This window comes from Cyanistes caeruleus, unplaced genomic scaffold, assembly GCF_971803275.1.
Source record: "Cyanistes caeruleus unplaced genomic scaffold, bCyaCae1.hap1.1 HAP1_SCAFFOLD_125, whole genome shotgun sequence".
NCBI lineage: Eukaryota > Metazoa > Chordata > Aves > Passeriformes > Paridae > Cyanistes > Cyanistes caeruleus.
In genome coordinates, this window is record NW_028255922.1 from 177873 (window position 1) to 205103 (window position 27231).

General features: G+C 54.1%; 2 protein-coding genes and 1 pseudogene across 7 annotated transcripts in view; 2 read left to right on the forward strand and 1 right to left on the reverse strand.

The window, feature by feature from the left end:
- Positions 1-27231, reverse strand: part of LOC147646091 (serine/threonine-protein kinase PAK 1-like) — a 230347-nt gene that overhangs the window by 19160 nt on the left and 183956 nt on the right. The window contains exons 1-10 of one of the 5 annotated variants that reach the window (XR_015281968.1): positions 15602-19325; positions 15108-15145; positions 14194-14698; positions 13922-13985; positions 13547-13595; positions 12428-12537; positions 11545-11662; positions 10875-11157; positions 10443-10639; positions 9401-9538 (exon numbers count right to left, since the gene is read on the reverse strand). The exons of 2 other annotated variants lie outside the window; for them this stretch is intronic. The gene's annotated coding sequence lies outside the window, so the exon portion shown is untranslated. Of the gene's footprint in view, positions 1-8870; positions 9539-10442; positions 11158-11544; positions 11663-12427; positions 12538-13546; positions 13596-13921; positions 13986-14193; positions 14699-15107; positions 15146-15601; positions 19326-27231 lie in introns of those variants that run through there. 2 more of the 5 variants (XR_015281967.1, XR_015281966.1) reach the window with 2 other exon arrangements.
- The window catches only part of LOC147646093 (uncharacterized), a 228306-nt gene that overhangs the window by 8447 nt on the left and 192628 nt on the right, over positions 1-27231 (forward strand). Inside the window, exons 1-2 of one of the 2 annotated variants that reach the window (XM_086873946.1) lie at positions 19512-19592; positions 25887-26295. In XM_086873946.1, the coding sequence (XP_086730072.1) occupies positions 26005-26295 (291 nt within the window). In that variant the 5' untranslated portion in view covers positions 19512-19592; positions 25887-26004. Of the gene's footprint in view, positions 1-19511; positions 19593-25886; positions 26296-27231 lie in introns of those variants that run through there. The other variant, XM_086873945.1, reaches the window with a different exon arrangement.
- LOC111922110 (uncharacterized) lies at positions 17001-18215 on the forward strand (annotated as a pseudogene).

Consider the following 27231-nt stretch of genomic DNA (forward strand, 5'->3'; position numbering starts at 1 on the left):
AGGGGGTTTTGGCTGAATCTTGTTTGATTAGTTTTTGGAAAACACAATCAGTGTTTTCTTGTTTGGTCTGAATGTTGGTGTTTTAGAGATTCTTACAGACAAAAGATGACCAATTACTTTCTGAGATGAACTTGGGCAAGGAGGAAACCCCAGCCCAAGGCACTCTCTTGTTGTTTATTTTCCCCCAAACAGGAATTTTACGTGACCAAACCATGTCCAGATGGAGCAGGAAGAGGAAAAGCCCTGGAGATGCCGCACAAGGAGGGGCTGCAAACTCAGTCCAGGGAGCTGCAAGGAGGAAAGATCCCCCAAGTGCCAGGAACACGGCCAGAGATCAAGCCGGAGTTCAGAGCTGGGGGTGAAACCTCATGGTGGGGAGAAGCCCCACAAGTGCTTGGAATGTGGGAAGAGCTTCAGCCGGAGCTCCGACCTGAAGAAACACCAGAGGATCCACACTGGGGAAAAGCCCTATGAGTGTGGGAAATGTGGGAAGTGTTTCAGAGATATCTCTGACCTGATGAAACACCAGGTGATCCACACAGGGGAACGACCCTACACCTGCTTGGAATGTGGGAAGAGCTTTGGGTGGAGCTCTGACTTGAGGAAACACCATCGCATCCACACTGGGGAGAGGCCCTACGAGTGTCCCCAGTGTGGGAAGAGGTTTCAGACCAGCTCCAGTGTCCTCCTACATGAGCGGATTCACACAGATGAGAGGCCCTTCCGCTGCCCCGACTGCGGGATGAGCTTCAACCGCAACTCCACGCTTGTCAGTCACCGGCGCATCCACACTGGGGAGAGGCCCTACGAGTGTCCCCAGTGTGGGAAGAGCTTCTCCAGGAGCTCTCACTTGACCCGACACCAACGGAGGCACCAGTAAGGGAAGCCCTGTGAGTGCCCCGAGTGCGGGAAGAGCTTCATGCGCTGCTCCAGCTCCATTCCCCATGGGAGGATGGGCGTTGGATGATCCCCAGTGACCCCCGTTGGGCAGAGCCCTGGTGATCCGTGGTCCTGGTGATCTGTGTTGGGAAGACACCTGGCTGGGAGGCTCCACATCTTCCTGGCTCGCTGTGGGCACCTGGATGAACACCGGGACAGGAACAACACTGGGACACAGACCAACAATGGGAATTCTTTGTGGGGGGCAGATTTGTTGACTTTCAATCCCAGAAAATCTTTTGCATTCAGTCTTATCTTCTGGTGGCATCAAGGAATACTGGATGGTCTTGGAGGTCTTTTCCAACCTCACTGATTGCACAGTTTTGATTTCCTATTGCCCAAGGGTGTCTTCCACAGCCAAATGGTGATGAAGTGGGGCAAAGATCAAGGTTTTGGAGACAGTGGTGTGGAAACCCCTCCCCCCCTTCTTCCCTCCCACTCAATCACAAGGATGCTCAGCCAGCACAAAGAAATCCTTTTGTTTTGGCCTTGATTTTCTTTTCATTTCTTTTCTTTCCTTTAAAATATCTAATTTTGGGGTAAAGATAAAGACATTGAATTAAGACATGGGTGAGAACATTGAGGGACATAGACATGGTGGGACATGGAGAGTGACATAGACATGGACAGGGACATGACTATGGATGCTAACTCTGAAATAGAGAGCACGGTGCTTGTGGAAATTGCAGGCCACATAGTTTTCTCAGTCTTGCCTGGGAATTCATAAGGAGGAATTAAAACAATCCTCAGAGATAAAGAACAGCCTTGCAGGTGCTGTTTGTCTGTTCCTTGTTTTCTTGCAAGAGAAGGTCGAGGGGTGGTGTACCCCACTGACCAATGATGTTGATGTGGTAGTTTACTAACCAGTAAGAGTTTCTTTTCTGTACTTTTCACGTATCGGTCTATAAAAAAGACCTGAGGTAATAAACCAGAGAGAAATTCTCCTGATCAACTCCCAAGAGAGTCTGTGTCGTTCTTCTCGCCATTCCTAATAGAGCAACAGCTGGTGACCCCAACGTGATGTGCATCTAGTGACCCCCCGAGGGTCAGTGCAGCCAGCGGTCGACGAGCCAGCTGCTTCCCCCACAGAGGGGTAAGTGAGAATCTCCCGGGCTCCCCTGGAGGGGGCTGGTTTTTTTAGACCAACGGGATAGTGGAGCCCTGCCAGTGAGCGGGCTTGGAACGGCTTATCTTGACGAAGCTAGAATTTAAAGTCCCTGGTTAAGCCACTGCGTCTGCATCATTGCATTCGCGGGCTGTCAAGATAGACGGTTCTCACAATGGAGAACTGCAATTGAACTAATGATCAGCTTGTCTTCTCTGCGTGACAAGACACCTTGCCAGGCATGGGACTCGATATTTCTGAAGATGCTATGTGCACTTTGTTCCAGTGAGTAAAAGTGCAAAGTTTTACTGTGACTCTTGATAATGCCTTTAACCTCGAGATTTGGCTGTCAGTGGGAGACCGCCTATGGTCTGAGTTAGCTGCAGGAGATACTGGCGTGTGCAGCTTGGCAGCCACCTGGGGCGTGCTCTTTAAAGCACTGGAGCGGTGCCGGTCTGAGGACAGTGATGCCGGGATAGAAGATTCGGAAGCCAGGGGTGCCTCTTTTGTACACCATGAGAGACTGGGGGGTGAGACCAAGAACCCGTCACCCGCGGAGTTGGGCGCACAAGCCTCGCCAACAGAGAGGCGACACAGGAATGGAGACTGCCCGTCCCCGCCCACGCCTCCGTCTGCGGCGCCTTCACCAGCGCTGCGAGCGCTGCCGCAAGCGGCCGCGGGGGGCCCTTCGTTGTCGATGGTGTTCTTCAGCCCCCCCCCCGCACCCTCTGCGTTCCTTTCTCCTGTGCTGCAAAGGACAGCACGGACGCCCCTGCTGCAGCCTGCCGGCGCGGCAGGGGGAGCAACACCCCCTGTGTCCATCCGAAGGGCCCGCTGGCACGGCGGGGGGAGATCAGCTTTCAGCCCCCCCCGTGTTCAGCCGCGAACCCGTGCATGCGTGAACCTCACCGGGACACCCATCGCAGCAGCCTTCATCAGGGGTGTCCCCTCCGGCCTCCGCACCGCCTCTGCACAACCCCCTGACGGCAGCGACACCGCCCACCACGGCAGAGGCAGGCGTGGTTCCTTCCCTCCATGCCCAGCCCAGTGCGGGGGGCAGACAGGTCCACAAGCAGAGCCAGTGCCCCTGCCGGCTACTGCAACGCAATTGTCACGGCAACCACCACTGGAAACAACAATAACTGGGCAAAAACTTCAGTGAGTAACAGCAGCAACAACTTTACAATGGAGTCAGCTTTACTCAAACCATGCAAACTTCAAACCGCTCAGCAACACGGCTGCAAAACCCGACGAACAACAACGGCAGCCTGAACCTGACGAAACAACCATCTCCACACTGCAGATAGGTTCCCTGTTTACTTCACTGACTGCAGAGATTCAGGAAGCTTTTAACCACAGCCATGTAAACTCTACAAGTCCCTCAGTCATATTTGAGGGGAAAATCCAATGGACAACAAAAAAAAAAAAGGGGGGGGGGAGAATCAAAGCATCGTGAATTGCATTGTTGATTGATCTGTAAAAAGTTTATAGATTTTGCATAGTAGAATTGAGTAGACTGGGTTTGGATCTGGGTGTTCTTGAGTTTTGTCACTTTAGTGTTCTTTAAAACTTCCCTGTTGGTGTATGTTAGTTCACTGAACTAGTCAACCAACAAGTCCTTGCAAAGAAACAATCCTTAAACATCAAAAACGTAAGCCAGAAAATCATTCTAAATCAGTGTCCATTCCAATTTCTATTGAAGGAGACCACTTGTGCTGTGTTTGCTCTCTTTCCTGCAAGGGCCCAGCAGGAGATTACAAACACTGCTTTTTTATTTTAAAACAAAAAGGGGGAATTATGGATGCTAACTCTGAAATAGAGAGCACGGTGCCTGTGGAAATTGCAGGCCACATAGCTTTCTCAGTCTTGCCTGAAAAAGTGGCCTGGGAAATCATGGGGAGGAATTAAAACAATCCTCAGAGATAGAGAACAGCCTTGCAGGTGCTGTTTGTCTGTTCCTTGTTTTCTTGCAAGAGAAGGTCAAGGGGTGGTGTACCCCACTGACCAGTGATGGTGATGTGGTAGTTTACTAGCCAATAAGAGTTTCTTCTCTGTACTTTTCACGTATCGGTCTATAAAAAAGACCTGAGTTAATAAACCAGAGAGAAATTCTCCTGATCAACTCCCAAGAGAGTCTGTGTTGTTCTTCTTGCTGTTCCTAATAGAGCGACACGTGGCCATTCATGGGGACATGGGGGGACACGGGCACAGATGGAGACGTGGGGGACAATGCCAGGGGTGGAAACATGGTGGGGACACAGCCATGGGTGAGGACATGGTGGGCCATGGCTGCTGCCATGGGGAGAACTTGCAGGGGCTGTGGGGGATGCTGGGTTTGAGGGAGTTGAGGGTTCCTGGCAGGGACTTGGGGCTTGCTGAGGGCTTTGGGGAGCCCAGGCCGAGCGGCTGCGGCTGCGCTGGGAGCCCCTGGCGGAGGTTCTGGGGCAGCTGCTCAAGGACCCCCTGGCCTGGAGCCCCAGCCGGGCATTGGGCTCCTGGAAGGGAATGAACGTCCTTGTGCCCAGGAGGGAAATCCCAGCACCCCCAGGGTGTGGGGGGCAGCTGAGAGGCCACAGCAGGGAGGGGAAAGCCAGACAGAGCTGTCCCCCTCCAGAACTGCACCCCAGAAGTTCCCAAAGTCAGGAATTGTTCCCAGGAGAAAGCTGCCAGCATCTGCTTGAATTGAGTGAAAGGGGGGATGGGAGGGGTGGGGTGGTGGATTGGTCGGCAGTGGGGCAGGGGTGGAGGAGCAGGGGCATGGGAGCCCCATATTGGGTTTGGATGAGTCTTGCTCCTCCTTCTTCATCCCACCTCCTTCTCCTCTCCGGCCCTTTTCCTCCATCTCTTCTCCTGTTCCCCCCAGGCCCAGTGCCCACCCTTGGATCCCCATTTTTCCAATTCCTTCACATCCCACAGGAGGAGCCGGGGCAGGCCGGGCTGGGGCAGTGCTGGGCTCTTGGCATGGTCCAGGTACCACCCATGCACCCCCTCCCCAAATTTCCCTGGTCGCTTCAGGGGTCCCAGCCCTTTTTAGGGTTTGCTGGGTGCCATGCTGGAGTTTGGTGTCTCCCAAGGAGTCCCCAGAACAGCGTGACAGATCAGGGGGACACACGGGGGTCCTGATCCAACCTGGGGCAGCATCTGTCCCTGACAGGGTACCCCCATGGGGTCTCCCCAAGTCCCTCCCCAATGCCCCCCATAAATGGGACAGGGGTGAACTGGGAAGCTTTACTGGGAACACTGGGAGCAGCCGGCCGGGGGCAGAGTGACAGCAGGGCTGGGGACACACACAACCCCTCCAAAATCAGCCCAGGGATGGAGCAGGGGGTCCTGGCCGGGCCTGAAGTCACGGGGATGGGCTGTGGCAGCCAGCGGCTCAGGAGCTCTGTGGGCAGAGAAAAGGGGGTGACACTGGGCTGGGGGCCCTGGGGGAGCACACACGTTCCAGGAGAGGGAGAATATGACCCCCAGGACCCCCCCTCACCTTCTTGTGCAGGCAGAAGCTGAGCCCCAGTGCCAGGAAGACGAAGCCCAACATGGAGCCCTCGATCCATATCAGCATCTTCCTGCGGGCAGTGTACAGCAGCATCTCTGGGAAGTCTGCAGGGGTCGGGATCCCCCCTAAAACCTCTCACAGACACCCCAAGCCCTTCCAAGCACCTTTCCACTCTCACCCACCCTACCAGGACCTCTGAAACCTCCTCCCAGTCCCTTCCCAGCCTCCCCAGGATCCACCAAAGCCCCTCCTGTCCCTATCAGGATCCCACAGCCCCCTCCCAGTTGCCCCTCACCACCACAGGAGCCCCAAACCCCCTCCCAGTTCCTTCTCAGCCCCACCAGGACTCATCAGGAACCCTCTCAGTCTCTTCCCAGTGCAATGAACCACATCCCATTCTCTGCTTTCCAATCCCCAATCTCCTTCCAGCCCCTCCAGGCTCACTCAAATCCCTCCCAGTTACACCCAGCACCCCCAAACTCCCTCCCAGTTTCCACCAGGACCCCCAGAACCCCATCCCACCCTCCCCAATAACCTTTAATCCCCTTCTCAGCCATTCTTGGCCCACAAACCCCTCTCCCAGTTTAAATCAGTCTATCTCAAACTCCCTCCCAGTTACTCCCAGTGTCGCTCTATTGGGAACGGTGAGAAGAACAACACAGACTCTCTTGTGAGTTGAACAGGAGAGCTCTTAAGGTTTATTACCTCAGATCTTTTTTTATAGACCGATACATGAAAGTATAGAAAGGTAAAACTTATTGGTCAGTGAACTAACACATCACCATCATTGGTCACTGGGGTACACCACCCCTCGACCTTCTCTTGCAAGAAAACACGAAACTGACAAACAGCACCTGCAAGGCTGTCTTCTGTCTCTGAGGATTGTTTTAATTCCTCCCCATGATTTCCCAGGCCACTTTCTCAGTCAAGACTGAGGAAGTTATGCAGCCTGCTATTCCACAGGCACTGGGCTCCCTACTTTTGCTCATAGTTAACATCCATACTCCCAGCACACCCCAATCCCCCTCCCAGCCCCCCCAGTGCCTCCCCCGCTGCCCCCGGCGCTGTGGGGGCCGGGCCGTGCCCCAGTGCCGGCTCAGGGGGTGCTCCAGGCTGATGTGCTCCACCTGGCAGCTGGAGCTGAGCCCGCATTGCCGGGGGCGGTTTCCAGCAGCACCAGGAGCTGCTGGCTCCAGCTCAAGGGCACCAGCGAGATGGACACGCTGGAGGGCACTGGGAGAGAGTGGGGACACACTGGGATCAGCTGGGTGTGAAATGGTGCCAAGGCTGGTCAGCTCTTCCTCAGCTCCACACTGGGATTGGAACACACCTCAGGAGCAGGATGACCCGAGGTGTGGCTTAGAGCAATGTTCTGCAGCACTTAACAGTTGTCAGACACAGTGTGGAGGCAAGAATGGGGGGAAGGTCTTTTATATTGGGGTTCAGAGAAAGGTTTAACCGCCCAAGGGTCCAGGGACAAAAGACACAGAATACAAGTGTACAGCAATTTATATATGGGGAGGGCCCAGGGGTGGATACAAAACTTCAACCAGTGAGGGATATCCTGGGGAGGGGAATAGGACACATGGACCAATGGGGTGCTGTGGATTAGGGGATTTCCAAAGGGGACGTCCAAGCAGGGGGTTGGCATAAGGCAGGATTGACAGGGAACATTTGGGAACAAGGGGCAGGGTGGACAAGATTGATAGGGAAGATACTGGAAAAAGGGGTTGGGATACAATGATGGGCAGGGCAAGGGAGGAGATAACTTTGGGTTAAACCAACAAAGCAGGGGGGTAACAGCCTGGCTCGGCTGCAGGGGGGTCCCAGGGGGTGAGGATGGGGGGTTTGGGAGGGTTCCAGTCCTGGATACAGGGGTGCACGGGGGTCCTGCTGCAGCGGAATGGGAGTTCAGGGGGATCCCTTCCTCTGTTCTGGGGCTCAAGGGTCCCGGTGCCTGAAAATGGAGGTTCAGGGGGGTTCTGGTGCCCAGGAATGGGGGTTCTGGGAGGTTTCCATTCCCAAGAATGGGGGTTCAGGGGATTCCAGGTTCCAGATAAGGGGGTGCAGGAGATTTTTGGAGCTGGGAAGGGGGTACCGGGGCATCCTGGTGCTCCAAAATGAATGTCCAAGGGAGTCTCTGTGCCAAGGAAGGGGGGTTCACCCAGAAATGGAAGTGCAGGGGTTCCCCATTCCCAGTGTAATAAATGGAATTGATTCGTGCTACTTAAATTGCAACTGTTACTAAAGTTATCATTAGAAACGATCAAGAATCAGTGTTACAAAGCAGATGTACCCCTTTGCAGATGTTACATGTCAAAATTAAGGCACAGGATGTAGTTTAGAAAATAAATGGTCAGTAAAATCAGAAAAAGGAGGAAACTTATGGGAAACATTAATGAATATGTATAAGCATACAGTATATAAGTTTAGCTTGAAGTGCTTTGTTTCGTACATGAGGTGAGGTGAGAAGACCCCCCCCCACACCCCGGTCGGTTTTGCTTATGCCTTAAGCATTTGTAACCACTGGCCAATTATATTCACATATATATATATATATATATATATATATATATATATATATATATAAAAATATGTATCTGAATATATCTACTAAATTGTATCTCTTTTTTACTAAATTGTATTCTTTTAATAAATTGTATTCTTTTATTATTTTGTATCCAATTTATTAAGCTATGTTATCAATTAATTAGATTTGATTGTTTGGAAATTTGAAAGTCATTTATAACACTACTATATCAAAAGCAGTTAGAAATGATTACAAACTGTGCTATATCAAAATCGTTCTGATTATAATAATTGGCAAAAGCCAACACATAATAGCGAAGGTCAACAACAACACAGTTATTTATCACAAACACAGGGCAGGTTTTTCCCTTGCATGGAGCACTTGGGCCTTCCCCGGGCCCCTTCTGCCCTCCCGCAGAACCAGAGGCATTTTCCAGCGCACACAGTTTGTAAGCAAGAGCCGGCTGCAGCCCAGAAGGCTCCAAGCGCCTCCTTCCAGGCTGACTCTGCAGATGCCGAGGCTGCTCTGGGCTCTGCCAGGCTCTGCTGGGGCTCAGCTCTGGGCGAGGCTGGGCCCGCTCTCCCCTCGCAGTGCTCCGGGCAGCTGAGTCACAGCGGGAGAAGGACAGGACACCTCAAGGGATTGAGGTTTAACAGAGATTTTATTCAAATAACTGCCATAACAAACAGGCTGTCCTAACTACCCTAACTAACTAACTAACAGTGCTAACTAAGGTTACTAACTACTTTTCCTAACTACTACAACGAAAAGCTCTCGTCAAGGGCTTCATCTCCTCCTGCGCTGCTCCCTCAGTTGCTTTGCTGCAGTGATCAGAGGGGTCAGGCTGGAGAGAGGCTTGGCTGATGACAAAAATGGGTGCTGCCCAAGGGATAAAAAAGAAAGAAATGAACTGTTACTTTCCAGACTCAAGTTGCTCACAGGCTCTGTTGCAAGAGGACAAAGGGGAATGGTTTGAAAGTCAAGAGAGGGAAGCAGGCTCAGATTAGATGTAAAGAAGAATTGCTGTAGCAGGAGAGTGGGGAAACACTGAGAGAGGGAGCCCAGAGATGTGGGAGGTGGCTCCTCCCTGGAAACATCCAGGCTCAGGTCAGGCAGGGCTCTGAGCCACCTGATGTGCTTGAAGATGTCCCCGCTCGTGGCGGGGCACCAGCTCCAGATGAGCTCGACAGGAGCCTGCCAAGCCAAAGCAGGCGAGGATTCTGCTGGCTTTGCGTGTGAAAAGCAGCGGGACTGGAGATGATGGGAGGGGGCCCCACAAGAAAAGCCCTCCCTGGCGCTGCCGTTTCCCCCGCAGCCGCTTGGCATTCACCTGCAGCAGCTCCTGGGCAGAGAAGCGCCGCTCCTCGTCCGGCTCCAGGCTGCACTCGAGGAAGTCCCGCAGCAGAGCCGACAGGCGCCTGGGCTCCTGCAGCTGCGGGCTCCCGTTCTGCCGGATCAGAGCGCGGGCCTGCAGGAAAAGCAAACACAGCGCTCTGACAGCTTCCTCCACACCCACAGGTGCTCACATCCAGCCCGCTTTCTCTGCCCCAGCTCCCCGGGCACTTTCCTCCCTGGCACAGATGCTGCTGCTCACAGCTCATTCTTCTGGGCCAGCCAAAAAACCCAAACCCTGGTGCAGCCACAGCCATTGCAACATCCAAATGATCTTGCCTTCAGAGCCGACTGCATTGGCTGACTTTGTCAGTAGGAACCTCCATCAGAAATAGCCCATTTTGCTTCTCCAAATACAGACACCAGCTTTACAGGCCATTTGCAAGAGTCAGTGTGGTCTGCCTGTGTTATTTCAAGGGATTCTTACATCAAATGCATCTCTGCAGTGCCACTGACACTCAAGTTAAAAGCATTCCTGATGCCCCATGCCAGAAACTGCCAGGCAAGGAACAGCAGGTTTGTGTGGCTGAAAGCTCAGGCTTGGTGACACAGAGAAAGTAAAAGGAAGGAAAGAAATATGTTAGAGTGTGGGGATGTTAAACAATCATCTTCATGTTTTAGACAAGTTTCCCAGTGAGAAGAGCCAGGGGGAGTTCATCTCACAAAACCTCTTTTAGAAACTCCTCCAGAAATCTTGTTGGGTTTGGGTGTGGGTGTTGGGGTTGGTTTGGGGTTTTCTGCAAGACAACATTAGAGCTGATGCACTTGCTTCATGTATTTGGGTCATCCTCACAAGAGCTGCAACAACTTAAATGCCAAAGCAAATTGTTGCTGGAGACTGCAGAATATTTGTCTGTGTTCAGGCTCAGGTGCTGTGGGAATTCCCTTTGCGATGTGCAGAAACCTCCAGCTGCTCCTCCCAGTGCAGGGTCACCCTGTGCTCACAGGCCTCTGCAAAGCCTGGAGAATTTGCCTCTTACCATGGCCCCCGTTTGCTGGAAGTAAGGAGGTTCTCCTTCCACCATCTCGATGGTCACAATGCCAAAGGACCAGATGTCCACCTTGGGGCCGTAAGGAGAACGGGTCACAACTTCTGGGGCCATCCAGTGAGCAGTGCCCACCATGGAGCTGCACTGGTCCTGCTCAGGGCTGAGCTGAGCGCAGAGGCCAAAATCAGCTGAGGACAGAAACAAGCACTGTCAAAGGCAGCTGCAATGAGGAAACCAAGCACAAAGATTCCCCACTCTCAGTCTGGGAATGCAGTGCTGAATCCAGCTGGAAAAGTGCTCAGGGCTGTAGCCAAGGAAAGATGGAACTGGACCCTTAAAGAAGCCCTCAGCTTTCATGCTTGGCTTTACTGATTTCCTTTGAAGCTTTAGATTGCAACTCCTGTCCCTCTGGGAGGGCCATACCCAGAGCAAAGGCACTCCTGACAGCCTGCTCCTCTCCTGAGCTCTCTGCACGGGGCAGCCGCTCTCAGCTGGCAGCAGGGGCCGGGCAGTGCCACCAGCAGCACTTGTGGGGCTCTGGCCCTCACTGGGAAGCAGCCCCACAGCCGCACCCCGGGAGCGCCGTGCCTGGCCAGGAACACCCACCCAGCTTGACAGAGCCGTCCATTCCCAGAAGGATGTTGGAGCTCTTCAGATCTCGGTGGATCACCCGGATGGAATGGAGGAAATCCAGGCCCTGCAGACACTGAGAGACAACAAGAAACACAAGGGAAAAAATCAGAGGCTGGAATATATCACACAAGAAAGGACAGTTTAGAATTCTGCCAGCAGCAACTTTGCTGTGACAGCCCAGGAGCGCAGTGCAGACAAGCTCCAGGCAAAAGGTTCAAGGCAAAGCTGAGAACAGCAAATCCAAAAAAGCCAGGGAGTACCACAACAGCAGGAAAGAAGACAAGAACAGAGTAGAAATGCAGTGATATTTGCAGGCCGTTCACTTCAGAGGCTCTTTCCTCTCCAGCTCATAAAAACAACAGAGAAACAAAGGCCTGAGCATGGAGCCACTCTGCTCTCACAGCCTCTTTGGAAGGACCACGGTGTCCCAGCCATGGGAAGCACAAGCAGGATCCCTCACCTCCTGACTGACAGCTGCCATCTCTCCTTCAGCCATGCGTGTCTGTCTGACAACGTCCTGCAAAGTTCCTCCATCCATGTATTCCATCACCAGCCAGAGATCTCCATCAACAAGGAAGCTGGAAGAGGAGAACAATGGCACAGAGATGAATGTGCATTGCTCAGTTCCCCCAGGGAAAAGCCCAGAGTGGAGTTTTGTTCCCAGGTCACTTGTCAGTGAGGGCAGAATCAGATGGAGAGACATTCCTGCCAGGCTGCACAGGCCTTGGAATCTGCCCAGTCTAAAGGAGAAGGAGGCACCTGGGAGAAAGGAGAGGCCTTAGATGGCAAGCAGGTGAAAAATGCACTTTAGCAACAGCCCAGCTCAATGTGGAACCACAACACTTGTCCCCAGCTGCTTCAGCATCTGAACTCATCAGTTCCACCATTCCCACTGGAACAAGGCAACACAACTTCCAGAGTTATCCAGGGGAGGAGGCCGTGCAGCACTTGGGGCAAAAGCAGGCAAATGCTTGGAAAACCTTGCACAAAGTCCCTTCAGAAATAGGCAAGGCCATTGAAAAATGGGCAAATGAGGCATTTCTGGAAACAGGAACCTGGTCTTCCTGTCACCTGCAGCAATGGGACAGGGCTGGGAAGAAGAAGCCAAGGAAAATAATTTCTACCAGGGTTTATCAGCACTTGCTGTAAAACACAGCAAATGGGGTCAACTTGAAGAAAAAGGCAAAGCAAAGCAACAAAAGCACATGGAAGGAGTGAAGTGCCAGGCTGTTGTTCTGGGAAGATATGGCCGGGTCAGGCATTTTCAGAACAGGCTACAGACTGGGGATGCCAGGAAAGATGAACGCAGGGCCCGTGTATGGGAAAAGACCTGAAGCACTCACCTGTCCAGAGAGTTGACAATGTTGGGGTTCTTCTTGTCCTTCAGGACCACGACCTCATTCACAGCTCGTTCCCTGTTGTGCCCTCTGAGACTCATTTTCTTGATGGCCACCTGAAGGGACATTGCAGACCTTTAACTGGAGCAGTCTGTGGCAGGAGGCCACAGCAAACACGGAGCGAGTCTTTTTGGAGCGAGCGAGCCGGGCTGTGCCAAACTGCCTTGGGATGGGACACCAGAGCTCAGCAAGTGCCATTCCCACAGCCCATTGCTCTGCTCGCTGGGGCTGTTACAGGACTCATGGCCAGAGACATTTGGCTCTGTAAGCTCTGCAGAAATGCTCCCTCAGCTGTCAGCCTCAAAGCTCTAACAACATTCTCTGCACCTACAGTCTTCTCAAATGGCCTCAACACTCTTAGGATTATTATTCCAACACATTATGCAAGCAGGAGGTAATTCTGTTTCTGTGCACACAGAGCAAAACAGCCGGGAACCCTTTAGCAATTCTATGGCATTTGGCCAGGATTTCAAATGTCCCTGCCCTGTTTGGGATAGCACAACAAAGCAAACGTGCACATCCATTGCTCAGATAATCCCTGTCCCAGCTGCCACTGACACCAGACCCAAACACAGCTGCAGGGTTTAGGAGAGAGCTTTGCTCTGCACATCCATCTTCTCATTTCTCTCCTGTCTCTGTGGGAACAGCTGCAGTAGGACTAAAACCCCAAACTGAGCCCAAGCAGGATCTCTCCTTAATTAGGCCTTGAGGTATCCTGATGGAACTCAGGATGATAAAACTGCTAAATAGTGTTCCTGTCTGAGGTTGGGATGAAGGTAAATTGGGCCTCAGTCTCCAGCAGCTGATGCATTCACACTTTTAGACATGAAGACCAGGCCAGGGTGTCCTGCTCTGACAGACACCGCTGCCCTCCTTGCCTTCCTTTGGGCACTTGAGAAGGACCAAGTCTGTCCCAGCTGTGCTCTGCAGGCTGACCCTGCTCTGCCTTCAGAGGAGCAGCCTGTGCAGGAAAGCTCTGCTGGGCCCCACAGCTCCAGCCACAGCTCCCAGCAGAGGGGAAAGCCCTCGAGAGCTGCCAGACGTGCTGGGCGTGTTGACACTGACCTCTCCTCCCGTGGCCCTGTCGAGTCCTTTGGAAACGGTTCCAAAAGCCCTGGAGACAAAACAGCAGAGAAGAAAGAAGCAGCGCTTTAGGCCCTGGCAGTGAAAGCCAGCCCAGACAGGAGATCTCTGCTGCCTGCAGCGTTCACGAAACACCCGAGTGCATCCACCCTTCAAACAACAGCACAGCAGCCACCAGCCCTCTGCCATGCAAGGTGTGCAAGAGAAAACAGTTATCAATTCTGATCAGCCCTGAGAGGCAGCAGCATCGTACCCCAGTGTCTGAAGGGGTTTGGAGCTCTCCTGACTTCTCACTGGATCCTGCACCAGCAAAATACCTGGGCCCTGCTTGTGCAGAAGTAACTGCCTTGCCCTTACCCTTGGCCAATCTGCTCCAGTTCCAGGTATTTCTCGGCAGGCTCCCCCACGCTCACGGTGTTCCCTGAAAGAAACCAGGTGGAAGATGCTCCCTCTCAGATGAGAGCCAGAATGCAGCCCCACTCCCTGGGGCCGGGAGCCCCTTGCTCTCAGCTGGGGAAGGACAATAAATGACCCTGTGCCATTCAGCTGCAGAGCAACCCTGGGTGCAGCTGATGCTGAGACACACACACAGCACCCTGCTCTGGCACACAGGAACAGAGCAGACGTACTCAGCTGCATCAGGCTCCACTCCCCGCTCCCCTCTGGCTGCAGGGCTGTGCTGCTGTCAGAATGTTCAGCCCAGGATCCTGCAGCACAGGGAGCTTCAGTGTCCTCTTCAGGAGCAGAGGGAGATTCTCCATCCTCTTCCCAAAGCACAGCATCTTCTCTTTCCTCTTCCCAAAACTCTGCAGCTTCTCTGTCCTCTTCCCAAAAAGCTGCAGGTTCATCATCATCTTTCCAAGCCATGGGACATTCTCTGTCCGCTTCCCATGCTGGAAGATGTTCACCCTCCTCTTCCCAAGCCACAGGATGTCCACCATCCTCGTCCCACACCGGGAGATGTCCACTGTCCTTGTCCCACACCGCGGGAGCCTCGCTGTTGTATTCCCAAACCGCGGAGTGTTCTCCCTCGTCTCCCAGAACAGCGGGAAGTTCACTGCTCTCTTCCTCCTCTTTGGCCTCCTCTTTGCAAGCAGAGGGAGCCAGAGGAGGTGCTGATGCTGCTTTGGTGCCCTGTGGACAGACGGGAGCGTGAGGGACGGGAAGTTCTATCTCAGTTATCACCTTCTTTATCCTCAGCTACACATCCAGCTGCACTAAGCAGAAATAGGGTTCAGAGCTGTTCAAACTAACAATGGGCTAAAGCCGACATTGCCACTTATTGTTGGGAATTCCATATTCCACCATGGCTAAAGCCAGCAAGCAATCTTCTGCTTGCAAAACCAGTCCTACAGCTCTTCAAAAGCTCTTCAGCAGAAACAGAGAAAACTGCCAGGGATCTCTTTGCTGCTGCTGCTGCTGCTGCTGCAAAGACACTGACAGGAACTTTCCTTCAGCCTCCCAGGCTGGCACTCGGCTGCCACACGCCGAGCTCACAACTTGCTGCACAATTCTGAACACCAAAGCTTCCTTTGCCACTCACCGAAGGAGGAGCTGCTGGGGATCCACGCGTGAGGTGCCCTGCAACGGGAGAGGGAACGTGAACCAGATGTTGTTAGGAAAAAACTGCCTGTGGTGGGAAATGAGCAAGGCAAGCCCGAGAGAGCATTTTGCTTTCACAGCATCCCTCCAGGAGCCACAGGCCCTTCACACAGCAAGCAAGAGAGCAGCACAAAATACTGGGCTGTGTCAGCTCTTGGCTGGAGCAGCAAACGGAGGGAGTTCCAGGCTCCGCTGCCACAGACTCCCTGCTTGAGGGAACAGAACCCCCCCAGGCCTCATTGCAAATGCTGTGCACGCCCCGCTGGCTGCAGACACCCCCTTTTTCAGCTGCAGCTTCTGGCAGGAGCTCTCCCAAACCAACCCTGTCCTCATGGCAATTTGGTCACAGAGTCAACTCCGTTCCAGTGGAAGAACAGAAAGCACACAGCAAGCCCAAAGCCACAGAGGCTGCACCGAGGGAAAACCTCAACTTACGTGCCAAGTGGGTTAAAAAATACCCCGAATAAGCCACAGAGAACAGAGTGCCAACTGCAGCAACCACTTGCTGCATCATTTTGGCTGCGCTGCACACGTCTGCAGACTGTACCCCTGCAAGCACAGAAGGACACCCGTCAGGGGCTGGGCTGGCTGCTGAGAATGCCTCGGGCAGGAGGATCCTCTGGCAACGAGCAGGCGCCCAGAGCCGCTCTGGACACTGAGGCCTCCGTGTCCCACAGCAACGGGAACACCACGGGGACGTGGCAGCGTTCCTGTGACACCACAGCAGCCGCTCACGCAAAAACCGCCTGGAAGCTTCTCCTGTGTCACAAAGGAGCACAAAGAATCCTCCCAGGGCACAGCCTATTGCCCAAAGGATCCAAGAGGAACTCTGAAAATGCAGCAAACAAGGACACCCCATAGCCCAGTCTGAGCACTGAGGAGGAACGAGGACAGCACCAAACCAGAGCAAACACGACCTGTAGTCACTGATACTGCTGAATAAAACCAGCAAGGCTTGTTCCATCTGGAATCTTTGTTCTAGTTCTAAAAACAAGCAAGATTCTCCACTGTAAATATACAGAAAGCAGGAACTGGGGAGGAGGTGGGATTAGGAAGGAGGAGGAGCAGGAGGAGGGAGAAAGGAAAAGGAGGAGCAGGAACAGGAATAGAAGGAGAAGCTGGAGGTTCCAGTGCCCTCTGTGTCCGCAGCACCCCCGGCCACGGGCCCATCGCCCCCACTTCATCCTGCAGGTGAGCAGGGAGGGGGAGCTGGTCCCAAATCTGTCAGGGGGTCCCTGAGAGGGTCTTTTTATTGGAGTGTGTTTGGAACTTGCAGATTGTGGAATTGAGCCCCAAATATTGTCTGGTGTCCCTGGGAGGTTTTTATCCTCTGTGTGTGTAGGTTTGGATCTTGCAGGACCCCAAAGCTGAGCCCCTTGGGGGATCTTTGGGGTCCACGTGGCCATTGCCCAGTATTGGCTGGGGAGGACATTGGTCCTGGGGACCCCTGGGAGAGCAGAGGAGAGGAACCCCTGGGACCCCCAGAATGGGGAGAGCAGAGAGGGGCGATCCCGGAGCTGGGGGACCCTGGCAGCTTGGAGAGGTGGGAGCCTGGAGAGGAGAGACTCCTGGGATTCCTGGGATCTCAAAGCAGAGATCAGGGGAGAAGGGACCCCATGGACCCCCAAAAGCCTCTGGATCATCGCTAAGGAGGACCCCAGAGGAGGGGGAACCCCTGGAGCCCTTGGACCCCCATCATCCCAGGGAACTGAAACTTCTGGGAGACCAAATAGGAAAGACAAGAGATGGGGAAATCCTGGGAGACTTTTTTTGAGGCTGAATATTGATATTTTGGAGATTATCATGGACACAAGACTCCTGCTGAGCTCTAGACATGGACTTGGGCAGGAAGAGCCTCTACTCCAAGGCACTCCCACTTTGTTTACCCCCAAATCAGGATTTGTCATTCCCAAGCCATGGCCAGATGGAGGAAGAGGAGGAAAATCCCCAGAGATCCTGCATGAGGAGGGGCTGCAATCCCAGCCCAGGGAGCTGCAAGGAGGAAAGATCCCCCCTGTGCCAGGAAGGCATCTGGAGATCCTGCCGGAGCTCAGAGCTGGGGGAGAGAGCTCATGGCAGGGAGAAGCCCCACAAATGCTTGGAATGTGGGAAGAGCTTCAGCTGGAGCTTCAAGCTGAGGGAACACCAGAGGATCCACCCTGGGAAATGGCTCTGGGAGTGTGGGGAGTGTGGGAAGGGCTTCAAGAATAGCTCCCATCTGATCTGGCACCAGGTGATTCACACTGGGGAGAGCCCCTAGGAGTGTGGGGAGTGTGGGAAGAGGTTCAGGAAGATCTCTCTCCTGATTAACCACTGTAGGATCCACACAGGGGAAAAGCCTGGAAAGTGCTTGGAATGTGGGAAGAGCTTCAGTCGCAGCTCCCACCTGATCTGGCACCAGAACATCCACACAGGAGAATGCCCTAGCGAGTGTGGGGAATGTGGGGAGAGCTTCATTGAGATGTCCAATCTGATTTGTCACCAGAAGATCCACACAGGGGAAAAGCCCTACACGTGTGGGGAGTGTGGAAAGGGCTTCAGCTGGAGCTGCAAACTCGGAGCACACCAGTGCATCCTGAGTGTGGGAAGAGATTTCCAAGGAGCTCAAGTCTCATCAAACATCAGTGGATTCACACAGAGGAGAGGCCCTTCCACTGCCCTGACTGTGGGAAGGGCTTCACAAAACTGCACCCTCATCAGGCACCGGCACATCCACACTGGGGAGAGGCCCTATGAGTGTCCCCAGTGTGGGAAGAGCTTCTCACAGAGCTCAACCTTGACCAAACAGATCTTCCTGACTCCCCGTGGGCACTTGGGTAAACACAAAGGCAGGAACATCCATCAGAACACAGAGCAACAATGGGAATTGCAGATTGACTGCCCCTGGAGATTCACTGGGATGCAGAGATACACCCAAAGCCCCTGGAGAAGCCCATGCCAGAGCAGGGGAATGCCTGAGATGAGGCTGTGACCCCAGGGGACACCTGTGGACAGAGGGGTCCCTGCTGGAGCCGCCTGTCCTGGAAGGACTGACCCCGTGGCAGAATGACCCACGCTGCAGCACTGTGAGGGGGCTGCTCCCATGGAATGGACTCAGGTTGGAGAAGTTCCTGGAGACCTCTCTGGTGGGAGAGATCCCAGAGTGCAGCAGGGGAATGACTCCTGTCCCTGAACAGCAGGAAAAGCCCTGGGAGATGAACTGACCATGCCTCCATTCCCTGTATCCCTGCACTGCCAGGTTAGGATGCAGAGCTGGAAGGAGGGAGGGGTGGAAGGAAGGTGCTTTTAAGGGTCTTCTTATTCTCCTGCTCTGAGCTTATTGGCAATAAATTCAAGTCAAATCTCCTGTTTTATCCATGACTTCATTTGATGAGGAAATGCTCCCGGGTCCTTAACTCATGAACCCTTGGTTAAATTTTCTCTCCCTGTGTGGCTGTGGAGGGCAGTGAGAGAGCAGCTGTGGTGGGTGCCTGGACTCGGGCCAGCATCACCCCACAGCAGTGGGACATGTCCTTGTGTGGCCCTGTGCTATGGTGCTACAGGTGCTGTTGCTTTTGTCTCCCTTATGATTTTATCTTTTGCGTTAAATGCTCGTGAAGTGCCCCCGGTGACCCTCGTATTCCCTCGGCTCCGGTATCCCCGTCCCTTCCCCTGCTCCCCGTCCCACGTTCCATCCCGGCTGGAGGAGCCTTGGAGCTGCCGTGGGGGCCGTGGGGCTGCCCCGGGGGCTGCGCCCCGAGCCGGGGCCCCTTCCCAGTGCTCCCAGTGTGCCGATCCAGCCTGGAGCAGCCAGCGAGGGCTTCAGCTGGGACGGCAGAGAGGCGCTGCTGGGGGGTCCCGGTTCACTTAAGTTTGGTTTTGGTAATTTTGGGAGTTTAGTGCAAAAAATCTCTCCTCTCCTCCACTCAGCCAAAGGGGCGGGGGGGGGGGGTTCCCTTATTTGGGGGAAATCAAAGCGATGCACTGATGCTCCTAATTAGATGTGCATGAGCCTCCAGGTCTTCCCGCTGAGCCGGAGGCACCCAGCAGCCAGGGCTGGGCAAGGCGGGCCGGGAGGTGCGGAGAACTTTGTTTGTGTTGGGAGCTCAATGGCGGCTCGGGCCGGGCCCGTTCCAGGGCTGTTCCTCATCCCCGCCTTTCCCCTCACGCAGCCCGGGGCGGGCCCTGAGAGCGCGGGGCGGGGCTGTGCCGTGTGCAGAGCCCGCCGCTGGCAGCGATTGGCTGCTGCTGCCGTCACTCGTGGTTTTGGCGCGCGCTGATTGGGCAGAGCGGGCACAAGCCCGGCCCCGCTGGCGCCCCCAGGACGGCCGTGGGGCAGGAGAGCCGCCATTGCCGGAGCGTCTGTGCGGGCCCGGCAGCGGCGGCAGCGGCGGCCGGAGCCCGGTGAGGCGGCGGCGGAGCTCGGAGGCGGCCCCGGCCATCGCAGGTGGGAGCCGCGCTGGGTTCTGCGGGGGCTCGGGGCTCGCTGCGGGCCCGGGAGGGGGCGGCAGGGGGCTGTGGCGGGTGGCTTGTGCCGTGGCCGGCCCGTGTTGGCCCTGGGCTGAGGGCGCTGCGGGAGCGGCTGCCCGCGGTCTCCTTGCCGCTGGGGCCTCGGCAGGAGGCGGTGGCGGAGCAGCGCTGGCTCGTCCCGCTTCGTGTCGGGAGGCCGGAGGTGGCTGCGCTGGGCCCGGGGCCGGGCGGGAAAATTCCCGGCGCCAGAGGTTTGTGTGGCCCAAGGAGCCAGAGGAGCGGTGTGCAAGTGACTTTATTGCTGCCCAAAGGGAGAGGCCATGGGGCATTTGCATGCGCTCTCTCCAGGTGTTGGAGGACGCGGCCTCGTTTTTGTCCTGATTTTCCCGGCCGCATGTCCCTGTCCCTTTGCCCAACACTGGCCGAGGTGCTTGGAAGGTTCAGCCTTCCCGATCCGCCTGCTGCATGTCCTTTTTGTATAACACCCGATATTCCTGGCTCTGTGAAGTGTTTGATCTTCTGGAAGTTCAGGAATGTAGCGGGACTTGGTTTGAGCAGCAGTCCTTGTCAATTAGTAACATTTTCTGAAAATGATGGTTTCTCCCTTTGTTGCCTTATGTACAAGTCCCTGGCCCTATCTCCAAGCAGATTCACTCATTGCCTCTGTTTTTTCTTCCTGGAATCAGCCCAGTTCCTCCTGCAGGCAGGAAGCCCCTGGGCCATTGTGCAGGCTTTGTCTCATCAGTGTTAATTTGCATTTCTAAAGCTCCTCTCCTGGCTGCCTGGAGCAAAGCTTCTCTTCCAGGGCAGACATCCCGTGACTCACACGTGGCCCCCCACAGATCTGCTATTTATTTTTTTTTTAAACAATATTCTAATAATTGTTTATGTGTTAAAGCACCAACTTTAAAGCTCTTCTAGTTTTCAAAGTGCAGCTTAAAGGGGAACATCAAAAAACTCATACCATCATTTTTTAATGACTAAGAGTCAAGTACAAATATAAAACAAAAATGAGAAAGCAATCAAGTGTTTTCTTTTCATTCTCCTAGGACTAAAACTGATTCTCACACCACTGGCCCAAACAGAACCGACAATATAGAAGTAAAATTATTACAAAAAATTACTCTAACGGTGTAATCCTTTCACTGAAACTGAGAAAAGCAAAAACTATTCAACAATGTCTTTAGAAAAATAAGGCATTACTTGATTCTGGCCAGAATGTGCAACAGGAATAATTTCATGCACACTTAGGCTGGGTGTGCAGAGAAAATCATTCCATGACACACGAGTTTGACTAGATTTTTCTAAATTTATACACTCTGACACCATAGAAAACCCTTGCTTTATTGTTCATTGGTTTCAAGGTGTGGAGTTGTTAGGATTTGGTTTCCTGTTGCATCCGGATTTCTGTGCCTGTGATGGGAATTAGGTGGGCACTCCTGGATTTTCTGCTCAGCCTTTTCCAGACCAGGTGTCTCCAGTTGTGCCTGGGGCAGTGTCTGGGGTAAGATGTTGGTTGATGTTTGCTGCTGGGTGTTGATGTTTTGTTGATGGTCGTTATCTTGGGGGGAATCTTTTGGGCTATTCCCAGTCTGTGGAGATGTTAATTTCATCTCTGCTAAGTGGTGGAAAAGAAACATTAAAATTCCTTTCCCCAAGGCAAAGGCAAACCAAGTCCCTTTAGAGAAATAAGATTTGAAGCCATTTTCAAGTTGGTCTATTTTCCCATATTCTAATCCCAGGCAGGGCAGAGTGTGAGTGGAATTGAGAGGCAGAGTGGAATTGTCCCGGTGCCTTCCCCAGCAGCTGTGGCGAGGGCAGGCACAGAAAGGCCTGAAGCTGCAAGAGTGAGAGCAAGGATTGTCCCACAGTGGCTGGAGATGGCAAAGGAGGGTGGCCAGGCCGAGGATTTGAGCAGAGGATCTGTGGGCAGGCCCAGGGGCTTCCCCCACTGGGGAGCCCTGGCTGCTGCTGCGTTGCCTTCAGTGCAGGCTCAGGGGTGGCCTCTTTAATATTCCCTTGCAGTTCAGATTTCTGAGTGTGGAAGAGCCATGGCTGGGGCATCAATCATTTTATTTTTTTCATTTTGTTGAGTTTTGTTCTCTTTCTTATATCCACTCTATAAAATTGAGACTATCTGGGGCTAAAAAAGTCACAGAATGTTCTGGCTAAAAGATAGAATCCTCAGTCCAGCTCCTACAATTCCCTGTTAATTGTAAGAATTGTTTCAGCTCCATTTTAGTCCTGAGTAACATTACTTCTCAGATTCACTGGACCCTCTCAGAGTCAATACACCACAAGCCTTCAGTCAAAATGGGTCTCAAAATATTTCAACATTTTCTGTAATGTTTGCCCCTTTTTTTCAGCTACTCAAAGCATCTTTTTAGCCTGAAAATGAAGCCATTTCACAGAGGCTCCCTCTACCTCTTCTCCTTGTTTTTCTGACTGGAGCAAGTCATCCACATCCTGCATTAAGCCAGTCCCTGGGGATGAGGTCAATTCCTTTGATATTTCCTGCAAGGCTTGCCCCAATCAGGCCGGTGCTTTCGTGCATCCCTGCAGAAGGACCGTCCATGTCTTGAGCATTTTCCCTTCTAGCTCTTGTTGCCAGCCCAAGGCAGAATTGTGTTTGCATCCCCTGTGAGTGGGCAGATTGCCAGAAAGCATCTTTTGCATCAAGTTGTGAATGGCAGCAGTGTGAGGAGGGCACCTGGTTGAGGCTGGTGTAAGGATCTGAGAGTGTGGGGTGCCTCGGTTTCATCATCTCATTTCTTCTTCTTGGGTCCTGCAGCATTCTGTGGATTCCATTGGATTTCTTGTTTGGCAGGATAGGAGCATTCTAGGGAGCCATCCCTGGCTGCCCAAGCCGTGCCTTGAGCAGGACTCCCAGACAGGCTGTGAGCCCTTCCTTCCCTCCCTTGGAACAGGGGATTGCTTTTGGACACCTCTTGTCCTGGCTGCTTCAGGGAAATTTGGAGAGGCTCCATATCTAATTTTGCCAGTTTCCCTGGGGCTGCCCACACTTGTGGGTTCACTTCAGCCGTGGCTCTGCCAGACATTTGACACAGAGGTACAACAGAACCAGCCTCTGTATCACCTTTTGCAACATTAATTTGCATTCCCAATTTAGCCATCATATCCCTTTCTAGTAAATTACAATCACAATTGTGAGTAAATAAAAGTTCCTGCATTTCAAACCCATCCCCCACATCTGCTAATAGTGGCTGAATAAAACACACCCACTCATCTTTCCTACTTAGTACTTTAATAATTTATATATTCCCTAGCACCTTTAGGTGTAAGATTCCGATTGGATGGAGAGGCCCCTGTGTCCATCAGGAAAGGTCTCCTCTGGATCCAGAGCCACCCTGGATGTTCCCAAGGGCTGCAGTGTGCTGGGTCCCTGGTGGAATGGGAGCTGTGCCACCGCTAAGAATGCGTGTCCATCAAGGGCTGGACTTGTTGGTGCTGAGGGTGCTGCTGTCTGTGCTTGCAGTGTCCTTGTGCCCTGCAGCTGGAAGGCTGATTCCTTGCCAGGGGCTGTTTGGGTGGGCTGTGCCCTGGCCAGGAGGGCAATGCCTGTGCCAGGTGCTTGTGGCCGAGGGTGTCCCCTGGGTGCTGGGGCCCCCTTGGGCCCTGGGCTTGATCCCTCAGGGGCTGTAGGAAGTGTGCCATGGCCTTTGCCTTCAGCTTGGCCTTTTGCTCATCCCTTGCTGCATTCAGCTGCTGAGCCTTTGTGAGCAAGTGCTGCAGGGGCTTCTTCTGTCGCTGCTGCAGCCCCCTCAGTGCCTGTGGGTGCTCATCCTGTGGCAGCTGCTGAGCTTTCTGCAAAATCCTTCCTTTCTCCAGGGACCCACCAGGAAATGCTTAAAAGATCATGTGGATCCTTGCAGGTCTAATCGCCATTTGTGAGCTGTTCCTTCCTCGTGCTGGCTGTGCTGAGGCTCCCCTCCCCAGCCCGTATCCCAGAGCCGGTCCCTGTCCTGCCGCAGTGTCCAAAGGCGGCCCCCCCGGCGGGCAGGGCCGGCAGCTCCACGGGGCCGGGCAGCGGCCGGGGCGTCCCGCAGCCTCCTGGGGGCCGGGGGCCACTGCCGGCCCTGCCCGGGGGGTGCTGGGCTCAGGCAGCGCCCGGCGCTGAGCCCCGGCTGCCCCACAGCCCCGGCCCGGCCCCACAGCTCCCCACAGGCCCCCAGCCCGTGCTCCCGGTGCCGCAGCTCTGCGCCCGCTCCTGCCGCTCCCAGCTCAGAGAAACCCCCTGAAATCCTCACCTCCTTGTTTTCCTCTCCTGGAAAACTGGGATACAAAGGATCTGAATAAGCAAGCAAATTTGGAGGATGAGACCCTTCTGAAACACATCCCAATCCTCAGTATTTTTCTCTTCCTCTTTTCCATTATCCTTTTTCTTATCCCATGGATTCCTCCTGCTGCTTCTTGCCTTAAGCACATTCCTGCACACTCCCCTTCAGCCAATCCCTTCCCAACACACCAACACCATCCATCCCCTGTTGTCTAAATCCCTTCTGGACTTCCCTTCTTGCCCCCCTGGGTGTCCATGTCCCTAGTTAGCTCTGGGAGAATGTGCAAATTACCTCCACATGCTCCCAAGGGACCCTTGAGAGATATTTTGGGATCCTCATCCCTTTTGCTGGGACCCCATTGTGGCTTTCCCTTTTGTCCCCTCCCTGGGTGCCCTGCCATGTTCACTCCCCGAAGATGCCACTGTAGTCACTGCTGAGATTTTCAGTGCTCTCTCCCTGCCGACTCTTGAGAGCCGCCCTGATCCGTCCCTCGTCTGTCTCCTGCTCACTCTCGGGTACCCAATCAATGCCCGGTGCCGCCGCCAGCCGAGGGAGCCGATCCCCCAAACTGGGTGAGGCCCCTTCAGCTGCACTCACTGCCCGCCGGCCCGGACGGTGGAAGGAATTGCGGAGGAGCCCCAAGGTGTGTGGAGAAATTGACATCCCCACAGGTTTCTGTCCACAAGGAAGACAGAGGAGTCCTGTAACAGTAATTTCATTCATAAAAATAGGGCGAGGCCATGGGACATTTCCCATGGGGTCTCTCCAGTTGTTGGCAGACACAGCCTCCTTTTCATCCTAATTTTCTTGGTCACATCTCGCTCTCCCTTTCCCCACTGGCTGAAGTCCTGGAGAGGTACAGACTTCCCAATGCACCTCCTACATACCCCCTTAATATGCACCCCACTTTTGTATAGCTAACGATATTGATGGCTGTGTTAAGTCTTTGTTGTTCTTCTGGAAGTTGATGAATTTAGCAGGACCTTGGCTGAGCAGCAGTCTGTGTCATGAATTAATAACATTTTGTGCAGCTGCTGGCTCCTCCTATCACTTCCTTATGTCCACGTCCCTGGCCCTATGTGCAATGAGGTTGAGGGGATCAGTTTGTAAAGAGCCTTTGTTGTTGTTCCTTTGCTGGGGTTCCCCCGTTTTGGGGCCATCCCCCCTGGAGCAGGGTGTCCCCCCTTGGTGCAGGCGCAGGGCTCAGGCAGGGCTGAGCCAATCAGAGCGCGCGGCGCTGATGACTCATCAGTGTCCAGGCAGAGCCGCAGCTGCCAGCGTTCCCCAGCTGGAGCCCAGCTGCGCCCCTCCCCCCCGGGCCTTGGCGCCCCCCTGGAGGGGAATTTGGGGAGGTGGGAGGGGGGAGCGCCAAGGCCGGGCCCCCCCGCGCTGTGGTGGCGGGAGCGGCTGCAGTGGGGAGAGAGTGCGGGCGGAAGCGGCCGAGAGCCCAGCGCTGCCCCAGGCCGAGCTGGCCCAGCTGCATCCGTGCCCCTGCGGTGGGATGCTGTGGGACTGGGGGGGAAGAGGGAGGCGGCAGTGGGTGCTGGGCCTGGGGGCAGGAGGAGAAGGGAAGGAGAAGCAGGGTTGAAGAACAAAACGGTCGAAGGATTCACGTGGGAGGAACAGGTGCAGGAGGAGGAGAAATAGTAGGAGGAAGAGGAGTGGGAGGAAGAGTAGGGACACAGGAGGAGGTGGGAGAGAAGGAAGAGGAAGCAGGACAACGTTCCATTCTCCCTGTATGTGCAGTTCCAGAAGTGTTGCCCTGGAGGTGACTGGGGAGGGGATCCACGATTTTGATGGGGCTGAATCTTGGTGTTTCTGAACTTTTTTGGGCTAAATATTGGTGCTTTGTTTTTTTGCAGGGGCTGAATCTTTGTATTCTGGAGGGGGTTTTGACTGAATTTGGTGTTTGGGTAGTTTTTCATCATTGTTTTGATGTTTGGGCTGAATCTTGGTGCTTTGCTTTGTTACAGACACAAGATGCCCAATGACTTTCTGAGATGAACTTGGGCATGGAGGAACCCCCAGCCCAAGGCGCTCTCCTCTCCTTTTCCTCCTAACCAGGAATTTTCATTCCCAAACTGTGTCCAGATGGCAGAGGAGGAGAAAAAGCCCCAGAGATCCTGCATGAGGAGGGGCTGGAAACCCAGTCCAGGGAGCTGCGAGGAGGAAAGATCCCCCCAGTGCCAGGAACACGGCCAGAGATCCAGCCGGAGCTCAGAGCTGGGGGAGAAGCCCCACAAGTGCTTGGAATGTGGGAAGGGCTTCAGAAAGAGATCCCACCTGATCGAGCACCAGGTGATTCACACTGGTGAAAAGCCCTATGGGTGTGGGGAATGTGGGAAGAGCTTCAGCCAGAGCTCCAGCCTGAGGAATCACCAGGTGATCCACACTGGGGAACGGCCCTATGAGTGTGGGAAATGTGGGAAGTGTTTCAGAGGTATCTCTGACCTGATGAGACACCAGGTGCTCCACACAGGGGAACGGCCCTACACCTGCTTGGAATGTGGGAAGAGCTTTGGGTGGAGCTCCAGTCTGAGGGAGCACCGGCACATCCACACTGGGGAGAGGCCCTACGAGTGTCCCAAGTGTGGGAAGAGGTTTCAGACCAGCTCCAGTGTCATCAGACATGAGCGGATTCACACAGACGAGAGGCCCTTCCGCTGCCCCGACTGCGGGAAGGGCTTCAACCGCAACGGCAACCTCACCATCCACCGGCGCATCCACAGTGGGGAGAGGCGCTACGAGTGTCCCCAGTGTGGGAAGAGCTTCTCACAGAGCTCTCACTTGACCCGACACCAACGGAGGCACCAGTAAGGGAAGCCCTGTGAGTGCCCTGAGTGTGGGAAGAGCTTCGTGCGCTGCTCCAGCTCCATCCCCCATGGGAGGATGGGCGTTGGATGATCCCCAGTGACCCCCGTTGGGCAGAGCCCTGGTGATCCGTGGTCCTGGTGATGCGTGTTGGGAAGACACCTGGCTGGGAGGCTCCACATCTTCCTGGCTCCCTGTGGGCACCTGGATGAAAGCAGGGGAATGAAAATCCAACAGGATACAGAATGACAGTGGGAATTGTTGACTTTCAATCCTTGGAACCTTTTGCCTCAGGAGCTGTGTGGGCAGAGAAAAGGGGGTGACACTGGGCTTGGGGGCCCAGAGGGGAGCACAAACGCTCTGGGTGAGGGAGACACTACCCCCAGAACCCTCCCTCACCTTCCTGCACAGGCAGAAGCCGAGCCCCAGTGCCAAGAAGACGAAGCCCAACACTGAGACTCCAATCCCCATCAGCATCTTGCGTTGGGCAGCATTTGATGGCATCCC